General features: G+C 38.4%; 1 protein-coding gene across 1 annotated transcript in view; it reads left to right on the forward strand.

Annotated features, from left to right (window-relative positions):
- stpg2 (sperm-tail PG-rich repeat containing 2) overlaps positions 1–16,814 on the forward strand; it is a 59,055-nt gene that overhangs the window by 11,731 nt on the left and 30,510 nt on the right. Inside the window, exons 7-10 of the mRNA XM_069699420.1 lie at positions 397–504; positions 6,821–6,980; positions 10,438–10,601; positions 11,042–11,134. Coding sequence (XP_069555521.1) covers positions 397–504; positions 6,821–6,980; positions 10,438–10,601; positions 11,042–11,134 — 525 coding nt within the window. The remainder of the gene's footprint in view (positions 1–396; positions 505–6,820; positions 6,981–10,437; positions 10,602–11,041; positions 11,135–16,814) is intronic.

The following is a 16,814-nucleotide window of genomic DNA, read 5'->3' on the forward strand; positions in this document are numbered from 1 at the left end:
ATTCAGACCTTATGCTTAGTTTTTCTTCTGGCTTTTTAAAAAAAACATTGTTTTTTTTTTATAATTGACTTAACTGCAGAGCAGAGAAAGAAAAAAGCTTTTTCTTTCTCTGCTTTTTCTGTTTTCACAAGTTACTCATTAGTTGTTTCATTTTTCTCTGCTTTGTCTTTCCTTTAGTTCATCTGCATAGTACCTAAACCTCTTTTCTCCACCCTTGTGCCCTGCATATAGCTACCACAGAAAATGCCAAACAGCAAAGTAACTCTCTATCCTTTTCCCCTCTGTCTTTTTTCACTTCCCCAGACTTACTCCTTGATATTACCGAAGCATGTAAGTGCATCCCAACCTAAATTTCCTCTTCGATTTAGTGTCATTTCTCTTTCTGTTTCCCATCAGGGAGTTCCTGGTCCAGGCCAATACTACATAAGAAGTCAATTTGAGAAGCCCGTCAACTCCAGTGGCAACCTGTTGATGTTCACTTCTCCCTTCGTCTCACAGGCTGAGGTACAGTACAAACAGATCTGGGTGCAGTCTTGTTGGTGCACTTTCAGGTGAATCGGATTGAACGGAGCAGGTTCTTTAGCCCTGCTTTGGTCCTCCAGGCTCTATTTCAATTTCATGTTTTTGTTTTTGCCTTCCTATTACATTGATGTCATGTCTGTTCACATTTATTAGCATCTGACTCCAGAACAGTAATATCTTTTGAGGAGGAATCAGACTTGCTTTTGTCAATAATAATTTTGGTCATGCTGCCCAAGATCAGAGTGTATAATGGTATCCATCAAGTTTCATCATTTCAAAAGGCAAACTTGACATTTTTTAAATTATTTTTCTGTTTAGTTATGTGAATCCAAAAGTAAACACCAGTAGTTTATATAGCTAGGTTTTGGTTTAAGCACGCAGTAATAGATTTCTGGCCACTTGGGGACAGCATAACTAGTTAAAAACATTTTCCTATTCTATAGACAAGGAGCAACATCAGCAGTCATTTGGAAACATTTTCAAATCATGCTGAAATCCTATTTCAAGGAAAAAATGGGACATTTTACTGTGAACTGAGGAGTGGCTGGAGTTTTCAACAAACATTTACAGAGTGTTTTTAAAAGTAAGGTGATGCATCAAAGTGGTAACATGACCCCATCCCAACAATATTTAGTCGTAGTTTTAAATGAGCTTACATTTTCCAAAAAACGATCTCAGTTTCAGCATTTGATATTTAGTCTCAATTCAATATGGGTTTTCATGATTTGCATCTCATTGCATTCTGTTTTTATTTACATTTTTCAAAGCGTCCCAACTTTCTTTGGAAACAGTTGTAGTCGGCACCGACTGCTGAGGGAAATATCTGGTTTCTTAGCTGCTGCTCCACAGTCCACAATGTTCCACTCTCTTCATCAGCTTGTGGGTTACTTTTTCAGTGGTCTGCTGATGAAATACCATTCTTCTTTACTTTGTTTATTACTTTACATAACACTCTACACACAGAAAACAATCAGACCATGCTAAAACCATTTCATAGACATAATCTACATTGGACAAATATATTCAATTTGCAAAGGAGACTGGATTTTAATATGGAATACTTAAGATCAGTTACAGATCCACGACACTGAGCCGTTCTTGGCTTGTTTAATGAATGTGTTGGGATTGGAGGGTTTCTTCAGATGAGGGTGAAGATGAGTTTATTAAGAGGCTCAGAGGAGCAAAGATGAAGCATGTGAAAATGTGTAGTTTAACGTTTCAGGAATAGCGCCTCTCCTCCTCTGTGGCACGGGCCCGCAGATACACTTCTGTGAAACTCTCTGACTGATGTTTTAATGATCACTCTGACACACAAACACGCGCACAATGCGACGGGGTATGCTCACACACACACAATCAAACATTCAGACACACATCTGAGTGTATTTCAGCTGCAGAGAGATGTACAGTAGACCCAAGACATGTTCACAAGTGCTGCTTACATACAAGCAAATTTACGCCAACATTTTTTGTATGTGCACAAAACATTGTTCTAGTTTCCTGCTGAGGAGAAAAACGATTCAAGATTCTGGTGTGTGTGTGTGTGTGTGTGTGTGTGTGTGTGTGTGTGTGTGTGTGTGTGTGTGTGTGTGTGTGTGTGTGTGTGTGTGTGTGTGTGTGTGTGTGTCAGAGTTTGCTGTGACCTAATTTCATGGCCACATGCTGTTTTTGTGCGTCGACCCTCTGATGTCGTCACTGACAACCACCAAGGAACGTGTGTGTTGGTGTGTGTGTGTGATTGTGTCACGAGTCATCTCCAGAGCAGAACTAAGAGCGACAGTTTTCTTAGATCTTCGTCTCCCTGAGTCCGGTTCCATCTGACACTGTTATCCTGTGGAGGGATGGAGAGGAAACGAGGGAAGGAGGGAGGGAAGGGAAGATAAGAGAAACAGTTAGAATCTTCTAGTTTTCACCTCTCCTTTTTCCTTCGACTGCCTGATTTCCCAGTATCAAAGCCTCGAGCCGACACTTTGTGAAAACGTCTTTTCCTCGATTTCCCTTGCTTTCACTCATCTACTGTTCCTGTATTTTCCCTTTTTTCTTGATTCTTTGTCTAGCAAGCTAACAGGACTTTTGTCTGTCATTTCTCATTCTATTTCCCTTCACTCTTCCTTACTTATTCCTTCTCCTTAGTGTCCGCCTTTTTTTAAATTTTACTTCATCCTTTTCATTCAGATTTTGTTTCATGATGGAGTCCCTGGAGACCATTTTCACGTCTAGACTATTGTAACTCCCTCCTGGCAGGTCTACCTGTTAGCGCCATCCGACCTCTGCAGCTCATCCAGAATGCAGCAGCTCGACTGGTCTTTAACTTACCTAAATTCACTCCCACTACCCCGCTCCTCCGCTCCCTTCACTGGTTACCAGTAGCCGCCCGCATCCGTTTCAAAACATTGGTACTTGCGTACCGTGCTGCGAACAGATCGGGTCCAGTCTACATCCAGGACATGGTCAAACCCTACATCCCAGCCCGCTCACTCCGCTCTGCATCTACCAATCGGCTTGTTGCTCCCTCACTGTGAGCTAAACACTCTACAAAATCACGACTGTTTGCTGTCCTGGCTCCTAAATGGTGGAATGAGCTCCCCACCGACATCAGGACAGCAGAAAGTCTATACATCTTCTGCCGCAAACTAAAAACACACCTCTTCCGACTTTACCTTGAATAGGTAGCACTTTAGTAGCACTTAACATGGCACTTACTTTTAGCACTTTGTAGTTTGGCTTTCTTGAAGAAATTGTATTTTCTTGATTCTTGTTGTTCTGGGTTTTGTACCCTCATGGTTGAAATGCACTTAATGTAAGTCGCTTTGGATAAAATCGTCGGATAAATGAAATGTAATGTAATTTTCACTCTTGGTGCTTTTCACCCTTGTACTTACAGTACTCTATTTTATAATTTGGTAGTGAAAAAACACTGTACATGAGGCATTTTAATAAATATAATGGGCTGTAAATTTTCTGATTTAAAAAAAAAAGAAAGAAAAAAAGACAAGACTGAGTAAGCTTATAGCTGTCAGCCCATGAAACCCATTCAAAATTGTAAGAAACTCTGTCTTTTCTGCAGCTGACTCAGCTCTGACATCCTGAGAATGCAAAACATACGAAACCTTCTTACAGACTCACGTACCATACATCAACAATTTTGTAATGTGAAGATATTCATCTAATATTGAAATTCAAATTATGTCAGTGACAAAAATGAGCTTTTTGTGATTTTGACTGTTCATTCTAGAAATCGTGACCCTCGTACACGTCAGTACATGAAAGTAAGGGCTGAAGTATAAGAATGTCTTATATGAGATTTTGCCAAAAGGATGCAGTTAAAAAACAATAACAAAAAAACAACTTTTGCACTATTGTTTAGTTAGTTTTAATTTAATTATTCTATTTTATTTTATTCTATTTATTGTATATACTGTGCATTTTTATATTTAATATTTTTACTGTTGTTTTATTGCTGCAGCAGCATTATAGGTACAGGAAATCCCCTTGGGGATTAATAAAGTATCTATCTATCTATCTATCTATCTATCTATCTATCTATCTATCTATCTATCTATCTATCTATCTATCTATCTATCTATCTATCTATCTATCTATCTATCTATCTATCTATCTATCTATCTATCTATCTATCTATCTATCTATCTATCTATCTATCTAAAATAAAAAATAATTATTTAAAAGAATAAACTCTAGATTTAACAGTGTGTTTAGTCATAATCTTTGGGACATTTTTATATTGCTTTATTCATACAAATTTGCCTCCTGGATTGTTTGTTTAGTCTGTGTTTATTTACCACAGTGCGATGACTAAACAAACGTTAGCTCTAGCCTTGTAGCGATGTACACACCGGCAATGTGTGCGCAGAATTTTGTTTTGCTATATTTATTTGACAACTCGATTTCTGACTGATGTCAAAATTTATCCAGAACTTGCATTTTCCTCCAGTTTTCCTCTTTTTTTTTTTTTTTCTAGCGATGAATACATACACAAACTCACAGAAGTTCCTTGGTGGGTGTCGGTGATGACGTCACATGCTCAATGCACTAACACAGCATGTGACCAGAGAAAGAAATTGGATTCACACAGCCTCAGGATAAGCGTACATGTTTCACCCAAGTTGAAACTTTTTCAATCTGCGGTGATGCATCTATTCATTTCTTGTGCAGCACAAGGAGGATTGGTGTCAGCAATGGCTTTATATGCAGTCACAATTCTACTGCCTTCTCATTCTGCTCTGTCTAAATTGACCTCAACAGTGAAAGGGATAATTTTTTTTGGGTGCCAGAATGGCATAAGAGCACTACCACTATAGTGCGCTTACTCTGTGGCCTCATTATTCCACATTAACAGTCATTAAAACGTTCTGTCACTGAAATGCCCACAGTGCCAAATTGCATTGAGAACATTTTGGCTTTGGGTGTGATTTTTAAAAGCCTTCCTTTGGCATTTCTTATTAAATGTCTTGAAAATGGAACAACAGGAGACAGAACAATGAAACAAAGTCCACCATTCAGCGTCCATGTGAAGTGCCAACAAAGCGCTGTGTGTTAGTTCAGGAGAGAAAATGTGCCCATAAATAAGACTTTACCAAAGCCAGCAGGGCAGAATTGGATTGACAGATGGCCACAAACCCCCAGATCTACAGCTGATTTTCAATGAAAACAGTTTGGTTTGGCCTTGGAACAGCTTGTCTTGTGATTCCTGCTAGTCGTCTTTCTTCTCTTCAAATGCTCACTCAATTTTTACCCAAACTCTTCCTCCGTCCGTCAATATCCACTCCTCTCAATTTTCTGCTTCAGCTATACCTCTTTACTTTTTGTCTCTCATTACTTCTTTTTGCCTTATAGTTCAATATTTCAACTGTGCATTACTAACACAATTTTCATTAGCCCACAGCTAATTTTCCATAAGCTGCATCTTGTTTAAATGGAAACTGTGAATCAATGATTGGCATGATCCCAACAAATAAGTTACATTTAAGATCATTGTTGTTGTTGTTTTTTTAATCGCTGAATGTCCTTTAAAGAACAGGCTCTGTCTGTGTGTGTGTGTGTGTGTGTGTGTGTGTGTGTGTGTGTGTGTGTGTGTGTGTGTGTGTGTGTGTGTGTGTGTGTGTGTGTGTGTGTGTTTGTGTGCGTGTGCGCGCACATGTATTGTTAATATACTGGTATTTGAAGGGATCAAGTTCTTTTTATTCCTCCATTGTGTTCGATAACAACCTGCTTGATGGTTCAGTTGTGAGTGGCTGAAGAGAAAAATAGAGTAACACTGAAGTGCGGTTGACCTTGAGTAATTTTGACTAAAAAGGCAACTTATCCGGTTTGGTCTCTTGATTGCCTGTGTTGTTAAAATAGGCTATCGGATAAATACCTTTGTACTCTGGAAAGCTGAATCACCTCTGATATCAGCAAAACAGTCAAAGAATATTACGTACCTGATTATGTGCTTCATTATCTTTGCATTGAAGATGCTGTTTACCCCGTCTCATTTTCTATCCCACCACTTTCTTCTCTCTTTTACTGTTGTTTTTTGTTCTTTTCTTTTTGTCCTTTCTGTGTTCTCTTAATTTGTTTAGTGTGTTTTAGTTGTTTGAGAAGAGCTTTTCTGGTTTCTATATGCAATTTGGATTTGAGATAGGCAAAGCAGCCGACTTGCAGTATAATTTATGGATGGCGATCTTTGTTAGTCCACTTCTATGGTCCCAACTGAAATATCTAGATAACTATGCGATGGATTGCGATGACATTTGTGTCCTTGTCAGGATGAATTGTAAAAACATTGCATAGCATTAGGTCAAAATTTAAGTTTGTTCAGTACTTCGGTTTATCAGTAAATTCACAAAAAGCTAATGACATTGACCTCAGCTGGTCTTTGTGTTCTACTATTTGGAGCTATGAAAGCTGTGCTAACACATTAAAGAATAAGCATTCAGCTCAAAGCCATGCTGTGCCATAATTGAAAGTACTGATGTATAACCTGAATTCACTGCTAATTTTAGAAAGTGCATGTTTATTTACCACCTGAACGAAGAAGAGGCACAGCTGAGAATGAAAAAGTAAAGGTCAGGTTGATAAAAGTTGTATCTGTGCATAACGCAAATATTCACAGCTGGATTTGTTTTTGTGTTCCAGATGGACACTTTGTTGAGAAAACCCTGCTGATCTCCGTTTGATCAATAAAAAGTGCTTTAATCTTTGAATATGAAAGATTTCAGGGTGTGCTCGGACTTCACTTGTTTCGTCCCTTAGTCCTTTATCTGTGTTATTCCTTTTCATCCGGCTCCTTCAGAGGTTTAGCCCTATCAAAGAAGTGTCGCCCCCTGTTGGTGCATATAATGACCCGCGCTGTGCCCTGGAGCTGCTGAAGAGGACCACAGGAGTGACGAAAAGCCCATTTGGCATCACCGCAGTGCGCTTCACTCCCAACCACAGAAATGTCTCCACACCAGGTCAGTGTGTGTGTAGTTATGTGTGTGCACATATGTGTGTGCATTTCTTTTGTATGCTGTGTTCAATTTGGATGCTGTTCAAAGTGATTTTCCTCTTTTGATCTATGCAGTTATATTTTGCAAGTGAAATCTAGTTTCTCTTTAGCAGCACTCATTTGTGCAAAAAGACAGAAAATGTTAATTTGCTCAGATTTCTTATACAGAAATAAATTTCTTACCATAGATGGCTTGTCTCTTCAAAGCAATACCATGTTGAACATCTCTGGCAACTAATTGTTGCCTTTCAATGTCTGAGGACAATATTTGTTGGCATTTGAGTTGCTTTTTAAAAGATTTTTTTTTTTTTTTTTTTTTAATAACCCACGTTCTTTAAAACGCTGGGTTTTCTGATAGCTATTGTATTGAATTTAACACATTTTATGAAATAATCAAGAATAAGAACTACTGCATCTTGTATCAACATTTTGAAAGGAAATGAAAAGTGCGTGTGGGGGTGAGTGTGCAGTGTTTCGCACAGGTTGAGAATTTATTTGTGGTGGTGGGTGGCGAGGCATTTGACCAAAGTGCATGTAGAGACTCATGTAGTTAGAGGGGGAGCGTATTTTCTGTAGCTACAATTTAAAGATGCCCCCTCACATGCAGACACTAACAAGGGGACTGAACACAGAGAAGCCATTAGTCCAACACAGTTACTGCACGGCACGCAACTTGTGTTTGTCTAAAAAAAAAAGTTACAAATAAAGATTTGAAAGGCTTTCTTATATAAGATTTACTGAAGATGAAACCCAATGTTTCAACTTGGATACATCTATCATGGTGACCCACAGCCCTCCCTGAAAGAAACACAAGAGTTCATAACCCTAGACTGTGTATGGAGCGCCGAACGGCTTGTATTTTCAAGTGGGGGCTTTTAATTCGAAATGGAAGTTGCTGCATATGGCTGACCAATGGTGCAGATCGTGTTGTTCTCTGACAGATATATATATATATTTTTTTTCATGAAAAATGCTAAAATGGGCCACAATATATACTTGGGCTGCGCAAGTTAAAGTGTGTGTGTGTGTGTGTGTGTGTGTGTGTGTGTGTGTGTGTGTGTGTGTGTGTGTGTGTGTGTGTGTGTGTGTGTGTGTGTGTGTGTTATCTACGTATGAGTCATGTCATACGTCTGTTTGCATTTAACCTTTGAAACAACATATATAAGATATTAAGACCAGCACTTTGTGTACCTTTATTGCTCAGGCTGCCTATATTACACTTAACAACAGCCATTCATGTATAAAATAACCTTCAGACTTTATGGCCACAATAATATTAAATATATTTTTGCAGTTTCTTCTCTAAACATCTCCCAGTGTTTGATTGTAATGTTAAAGTGCAGATCTGTGAGAGTGCTTAGTGAATAGGTTGTAGAGCATGAAACTGGACTTAATTCCTAAGATGTAGTGTCTTTGTGTTCTACATGATTCATTTTAAGGCCCTGCCTACACATTGTACAGAACCCTTTTTGCTTGTTTTTAGTTCAAATAATTAGTTTTTTCATCCTCAATATGTAACTCTTTTTACCCAAAAATTAAAGCTTCAAAATCCCTTTGATGCTGGAGTGACTTGTAACAGGGAGAGTGGCAGGTCTTTCATTCTCACTTCGTGCTCCCAGCGCCTGTGCTTGCATTGTTATTTTGTAGAGTGAGTCAGATCTCACTCAAGAAAAAAAAAAGGGTGCACTTTTCGCTTGCAGCAGCTTGCTGAGCTCTTCATTAATGTGGACGGCCCGCTGCAGGTGACAAGGAATGATCCTTGTCTTTTTGTTGCGGCGGGCAGCATCCAGCTTGCTCCAGGATCTCAGCAGTCAGATACTGCAGAAATGCGGCGTCATACACTGAAGCTTCGCTGCTGACACGGTCTGCATAGTTACCCTGGTACCCTTGTGGACAATGCCAGCAGAGAACTAAAGCCTAGCATGTGAGGAGCATATCTTTTCCTTTGTCTTGGCTTTGACGGGAACAGATCTTTCAACGTCCGTACAATTTACGGTATCTAATTTCTTTCTTGTAGCCTCAGATTCTGTAGGTGGCCCTGCGCTTATCCCCTCGCGGACACAAAGCCGTTAAGTAGAATTTAATGCAACAGAATTCTGTAATTAGAATTTGGCCTCTGTGGCCGCTGTTGCCACTGCTCAGCAAATGTTAACTTTTGCTGTTGTAATCTTATGTCTTTTTACCAGAAAAACACAAATGTTTCTCATTTGTGTTGATTTGAAAACTGGTGTATTTTTCTGTTTACTTGTGTTTTGAATTTTTTTTTTCAAATAAAATTAGGAAAAAATGTGTTGGCAGATGGAACAGGTTTTTTTTTAGTTACTTGGATCTAAATTGCTCGTTCTTAAGTGGTAGCACACAGAGCAATGGTATTGTTAGATGTGCAAAATCATTCTTTTTTTTTTTTTTTTTTCTTTTCCTAAAGCAGCCATTCACACTTGCAGACATATTTAGGGCCCAGCACCGATGGTGCGAAAGACTTATTGTTCTTCAAAGAATTATTATTCCGCGTTATTATTATTCTCTGTAAACAACTGCGTTTTTGGAGGCTTTATCATATCCAAAAACTCCTGAAAAATTACTTTCTCCACCGTCCACAAATATTCATTCAGATGCGATCAAAATTGCCGCAGACATTCTTTGGATAGTAGATATACGTGTTTTCAATGGGGTCTGCAGTGATATTAAATATCTTCCTGTAATGTGTAGTGGATGCAAAACTTTTCCAATTTCTCCAAACGTTTCAACTTCACTAAAAGTTGAATCACCATCAACAGGCCAAGGTGGAATCTGAACCATTAATAGCAACCTTGGTGAAGTCAAATCTTTTACCTGTTGAGTTAACGAGACTGTCGGTTGAGTCACTGGAAGCTCTGTGTGACCCCCATCAAACACTTTGTAACAATTCACCTTACCTAATAATAAAGGAGAATGCTACACGCTTATTTCAAGGGAACGGGTTGACCTGATTTGCTGTATGGTTACAGCCTGCTGACCTCCTAATTAACAACAACAACAAAAAAACTCAAGATCTAAACGGAATATCCCTACCTTTACTTGCCTATAAATTTAAACAAAAATATACAGTTTTATAAAGTGACACAGGTTGGTTGTGATGCATATATATATATATATAAAAAGACTAATTAGGACACGTCCCACACGGACGGCAATTATCAAACAAAGACGGATGGCCGTAACAAACAAAGGCCAACCCCAACACACAAACAATACACGCCGAATATCCCAAACAAACCAAAGTCCCACTGTCCCCAAGTACACAAACTTAAATAGTCTTCATTGACTTTAAAAAGTGTTTCACAGGTACCAATATTCTGTGATGTTGTTGTCTTAAACCCTTTTTTTTTTTTTTTTTTTCTTGATAAACGTATGATGACAATCCCTTTCTGTACTCTGTCCAGGTCCAGGTTCCTACAATGTGTTTGAGCATGGTTTAGCCGGTGAGAGTTTTAAAAAGGCATTTTTGGAGCAAACCAGGAAGGGAGGCTTTGGCTCCAGTGCTCAGCGCAGCTTTGTTTTTCACAACAAGGAATCAATAGAGGCCCCAAGTCCAGGACAGTATGAGGTAGGAAAATGTGTCAGTATAGTATTTCATTTTCTTTTCTTTCTTTCTTTCTTTCTTTCTTTCTTTCTTTCTTTCTTTCTTTCTTTCTTTCTTTCTTTCTTTCTTTCTTTCTTTCTTTCTTTCTTTCTTTCTTTCTTTAGAGATACAGTACTGTGCAAAGGTTTTTAGCAAAACTCATCCATCACACGATACCGTCAGGGAGGTGTGAGACCAGTCCAGTATTCATTCTGCAACATAAAAACAACGCATCAGTTTGAAGACAACAACAAATTAAAAAAAGCATTTCAGGAAAAACATTTGAAAGCAACTTCTCTTTAATTTTGTTGCCTAAAATGCAGTTATTGCATTTAACTATATATGTACTGATCGTAATTGGGCTAAAACATCAAGCTTTGCATAGCCTTATTGTCGTGTGTGTATGTTGTATGTTTTGTGTCCAGACAGAAAACAAGTCAGAGGAGAGCTACAAAAAGCAACACACAGCTGTTTTCAAATCAGCCACTGAACGTCTGGCATTATCACTGCTGGCAAAAGTAAGTTCCTCTACGCTCTCTATTTATTGAACAGTTTCTCCCACAGTTGCCTTTGTCTGACTTTTTGCCATCCAGGTTGCAAATCTGCTCAAAGCTACTTAACAGAAGAGTCTGCGATGAAGTTAAACACAAGGGCATGCCAAGTTTTTACTTTCATAAATGGGCCACCGCAGTAGTTCATTTTCTTTGACTGCTTCTTTTCCTCTTCCTCCTAATGCTCATAGATGCTGAAGAAAACAGGTCACATCTGTGACAATTAGTTTCTTGTTCCTCTCCCATGCACCTTTTCCTGTGATCTTCCTCATTTCTCTTTCGTCCACTTTCCTGACATTATTATAAACCAAATATTTATTTACATGGATGACTCTTTCCACTTCTAAGTATAGTGACGTCTATTTTAAAATGATTATTTTTCTATCATGATCAAACTGTTTTCAGTGTGACCCAATACTAAAACCAAAGGACACCACGCTTTGACTTTTATTCTTATAATTTTACATACATTTGAACACTTTAATGTTATTGCTGTGAATCTGCTTTATTTTATGGAGATATTCCATCAAGAAGTGATTTTATTTATTTAGGTAAAAAAATAAGTATCTCTGTGGCCATCTTAAAGCAATGTCACACAAGAGTGCCTCACAGAGACTAATTTATCTAACCCCCAGAAAGAGGTTTCAGTGAATTGTGTCATTTAAAAGTCCACTGACTCCTTCAGGCTCACTTTGAAGCTGTGACTTGAATATCAACATTTAAAAAAAATCTAAAGTAAAGTGAAGAAACAGTTTATCGTTATGGAATTGTTTCAATATTAAGTGGTAGGAAAACTCTTCTCTGCAGAGGAAATTAATCTGGATTTGGCACAAGCGCAAGAAGGAACTGATTACGTTTTGGTGGTCAAAGGTCAGCGTCACTGTAACGTCCCATCCACCACATCTATCCGTCCCATTCTCATGAACACATTATTTCAGGAACAGCTTGAGTACATTTCTTCAACTTTGGCACAAATGCCCAATTGGTCTCAAGGATGAAGTGATTTGATATCTGGGGTCAAAGGTCAAGGTCACTGTAACTTCATTTTGTCCAATTCTTGCGAATGCAGTAGCTCAGGATCGTACAGACGGATGGGACACCCTGTAAAATGTAATGCTTTCACGTATGGTTGTTGCCAGCCCAGAGGAATACAAACCTTTTGTTATTGCTAAAACTTATATCTTTGAAATTCTACATTAAAACACTTCAGCTTTATGTATACAACAAATACATAACATCAACAAGTGGCAACGTGGCAATGTTTAGATTGCGAAGGCTGTATTTCTTTTCCCTGTATGACACAGAATGGTGTTTACTTGTGTATATATAATGGGATAATGGAGAAACACTGAGAGGCAGTTGGATGGGAGGGTTAGTGATTTAATTTGACAAACTCGACTACTGAAAAACTGTTCCAGAAAAAAATTATGTGAATTGACTGAAAAAGTGTGTGCCATTTCATTTTAATATTCAAAAATACAATATTTGTTTTTTTTCAAGCACCCTTCTGGGTACCAGCTGGTGTTTACTCTGATTAACGCCAAAGGTTAGAAGTGTTATCCAAATCTTGAGGCAAAGGTCTCCACAACTGAACTTAACGCTGCAAACTCTGCCACCCACGCAAAGATGGAGTTTAAAGGGTAATGTGGCACTCATCAGAGAGCACAGCATTGTAGGTGCATAGATTAGAGTCAATTGGTTTAGTTTATTTTTCTTATTTTATCTCTCACTCAGTTAAACTCTGATGGTATAACTAACTAACTAAGTTGTTGTGATTTCACGGCAGGTGTTTTCTCTCAGCAGTGCTTACTTACACTTAAGAAACTACGTAACTGGAGAATGCATTTACATGCGCTGAAATAACTTTGTCACAGTACCGTATGTGTGTGTGTGTGTATGTATGTGTGTTTTGAATCTATATGATGGCATAGTGAGGTGACAGACCTCACCATGCTTTTCTTCACAGTGGGAAAGTGTCTGAACTTTTCAATAGTTAAAATTTACAGAAACGGAGAAGAACTCATTTTGGCGTCGAGATGCTACTTAGTAACATTTTCCATTTAAGTGGGACTCGCTTTGCCAACATGGTTTTTCTAATGTTTGAAGTTCTGGTCCTGCACTTGTGTACAAAACAGATTAAAAGCTGATTTCTCATGTAAACAGACAAACATTAGCTTTCTCAAAGAGAAATCTAACAGAAATCTGCAGGAATGGTTTTCTCCATCCCTTATTCGATATAATGAGATAATGTTTAACTTTTACAAATATACAAAAAAATATATTTTTCTTTATGGAAAATTATTTTACAGTCCTAATTTTTTTTTTTTTTTTTTTTTGAAGCACACTTGTGAACATGGATGTTTCACTGATTAAGTCTCAACCAGGCCCAGTGGTTTTCAGTCCACAATGTCAAGACACATACCCTGCTGGTTTTCATTCTTGCTGTCTACTCAGGGAGTGATTTACACCTTGGACCCCAAGTGAATGCAATTAACTACCTGGTAGGACATAAAACCAGCAGGACTCCTGGTACAGAGGGGCATGATTAAGAACTACCGGAACACTGTATGAGCAGCGCACCCTGAGAAATCGACACGTGCTACACCTGAAAATATCATTCGATGAATCTGCATAACTGAGCATACTAATATCAGCAAACCCTATTTGGAAATTCTCTGGTCTTTTTGTGTAGTGAGATCAGAAATCGTGGTCAGCTTCCTCTGGGCAAATGACACTAACTTATTTCTATGTTCCACCCTGCTGTTTTATGGATTCAGATAATGTGGATTTGTCACATTCTATTGCACATCATGAATGAACTAAGTAGTGTGATGAGACTAATTAGAAAACTGAAAGTGATCCATTTAGCTTTGTGGTGCTGATCGCCTCTTTAATAGTCTCTACCTCATATATCTGTCTGCAGTGTTTGCCATTTTTCATGACAACAGCTCACTGTAGTTTCCTGTCAAGCTGCAGTAAATTGTGCTGATGGATGACATGGCTCACTTGGAATCATTGGTTTTCTAAATCTACTGCAGACAATAGAAAACTTGACAGCCATACTACATAGAGTCTGCATAATGTCGGTGTTTTGATGTTGCCATGCGCTAACACTGTGCTAGTAGATCTGGATATTGGAGGTCTGCAAGTTCAAATTATCAGCGGAGGACTTTCATTAAATGCTGGACACATGGGATGATTAAATATTTAATAATGGCTTTAAGTTGGTTCAATTCCCAGTAGCACATACTCCAGCTTGGTTGTGTGTTCTCGCAAACATAATTCGCCGTGTTTGCAGGTAGGAAATTGTTGCGATTGAGGTAAAAGAAAAAGATGGCTGGTGGCACCGCATGTTATGGACGTAGCACCTGACAGCAGCCCACTGCAAGAAAACAGCAGGATAAGCAGTGACAGAGACTGCAGTAGACGGAGTCTTGGACTTTCCAAATTGGGAGAAAACAATGGGGAATATGAAGAAATACAGCAAAATTCCCAATTGCTTATTTGACTCGTTTTTAGAGACACAATATTACCTCCATATTTTCCTCCCTGACTTGCATCGACTTTTGGTTTCTGCGCAGTCCCTTTCAGTGCTCTGTGGAGAAGATCTGAGGCCTTGTGCAATGGCTCAAAGAGCCTCTTTTATGACCAGTTAATGAAAAATCACCCGGGACCATCTTAGCTGTAACAGTTAGCCACATGCTGCGCTACAGCCTAGGCTGTATCCGTGGTAACGGCTCCCCACTGGGACGGATATTAAAAGAGTCTAATCAGGAAACAATCATGATCCAGGAGAAGGGATTAAGACTACAAAGAAAAAAAAGAATAAAGGCAAAAGTACATCTTTATTATCTGTTTTATGTATGGGAGTTTATGTTGTCTGTACTTTGACTTAAAAGCGCCGTCTAACAGTCAAGTTAAACATTTTGTTTGAGAAATTATTCACACTGCATGTCTTTTGAAATCAAATGTAAAAGATGTACCATGCCAGTTGAAACGATAGTTGTTTTGGTACAGTGCATTAAACCCACTGGGGAGACCTGTTATCTGACTTCCAAAAGATATTTAATGTATTTTTTTTTTTTTTTTTTTTACACTGTCTTTGCTATTAGCTGCTCTGCTTTTTATTTTCTAGATCTTGTGTTTATTTTGCTTTGTGGCAAAGTCGAGCTTTTTCATATGCAGTTCATGATCATTTGTTCTGTAGATGTTATGAATTTCAAATTGGTCTCTTCCCAAATCCACTACATCAAGATTTGATTGCCAAATTGGGGTTAACTATACACTGAATAACAGGCGTTCTGTGGTTTATTTAAGTTTATCTTGCGGCGTCTTACCTTGTTTTGTGCCCTCCAAGGATGCTTAAATTTCTGTTTGTGTAAATCAAACACTCCCCAGCTAGTTCAAATATTTGAAGCTCTGTCCTTTAGGTAGTGGTCTGAATCTGATAGGAGTTGATTACCTGTCTGGGGAGAAGAAAGAATCAGACATCTTGTTGGGGTATGACAGATATGAAAGGAGAGATGATTATAGTTTAGATGAGAGTTTACTTTTCTCTCCCACTCTAATCCAGTGTCTTTTTCTTGTATTATTTCTCTTGATCCCCAGTCCCTCCTCCTCGAGTTTTGCTCTTGACTTTCTACATGTATTTCTCCCCTTTTTTGCTTTGATCCCGATTTTGTTTTGCCTCCGATTCCACTTCCTCTTGGCCAACCCTTCCTGATATTGACCTTTCGGTTGCAGAGGTCGTGGGATACCCTCAGGCAGTGCTGGGAGAGTATAAGGGTGGAATTTAATTTGCACCTAAATTTCAACCTTAGGCTGTGGAATTCCTCTCTTCCCTCTTCTATTAATCTGTGAAGTATTGCCTTGTCCCTTGAAGCGACAGGAGAGATGTTTGACAGGGCATTTTGTCTGTCAGTTTTTTTCCCAAATACGTCTCTGCCTTACGTGATTTTTGTCGATTTCTTACTGTTGCAAATGATGTTGAGATTGCTAGAGGTCCTGTTGGATGCTCACTGTTATACTGAGTGAGAGTGAGGGGTTGTCAATGGCAAGGTTAATGGCTCAATAATAGTGTCAGCAATTATTTTAATAAGGGGTGCAATTTTAATTGCACTGCCAGTGGATTGTAGGCAGTGCATTTAAATGGAAATGCAGTTCCAATGAAATACAGCAACAAAATAAAATGACTGTCAGTTAATCTTGAATCATTTTGTACACAAGATTATCCAGGAATTAAAAATAAATAAAATTCCACCCAATCCACAGATGAAAAATATAATGTTCAACCGTTGCCTAAGACTCACCGTGAAGTAAGAAATCCATCAAAGAAGCGGAGTTGCAGTTCTCTGTAAAAATACATTGATTTTTTATTAATCTATCAATTATTTTCTGTAATAATCATTAATAATTGGTTTTGTCTCTAAAGTATCAGACAATGTTATAAAATTCCTGTTATAATTTTGCACAACCCAAGGTGACATCTTAAGATGTCTTGTTTCATCAACCAACAGTCCAAAGCCACACGATGTTCACTTTAGTACAGTGAAAGAAAAGAATCAAATCCTTACTTTTGACAGGCGGCAACTTTCAAATGTTTGTGATAATTCAGTCATCAAAACATTTGTTGATTAATTCTCTGTTC

The sequence above is a fragment of the Brachyistius frenatus genome, unplaced genomic scaffold, assembly GCF_029030835.1.
Source record: "Brachyistius frenatus isolate BFR_SWC_R1_liver_20210118 unplaced genomic scaffold, ASM2903083v1 Contig_30, whole genome shotgun sequence".
Lineage (NCBI taxonomy): Eukaryota > Metazoa > Chordata > Actinopteri > Embiotocidae > Brachyistius > Brachyistius frenatus.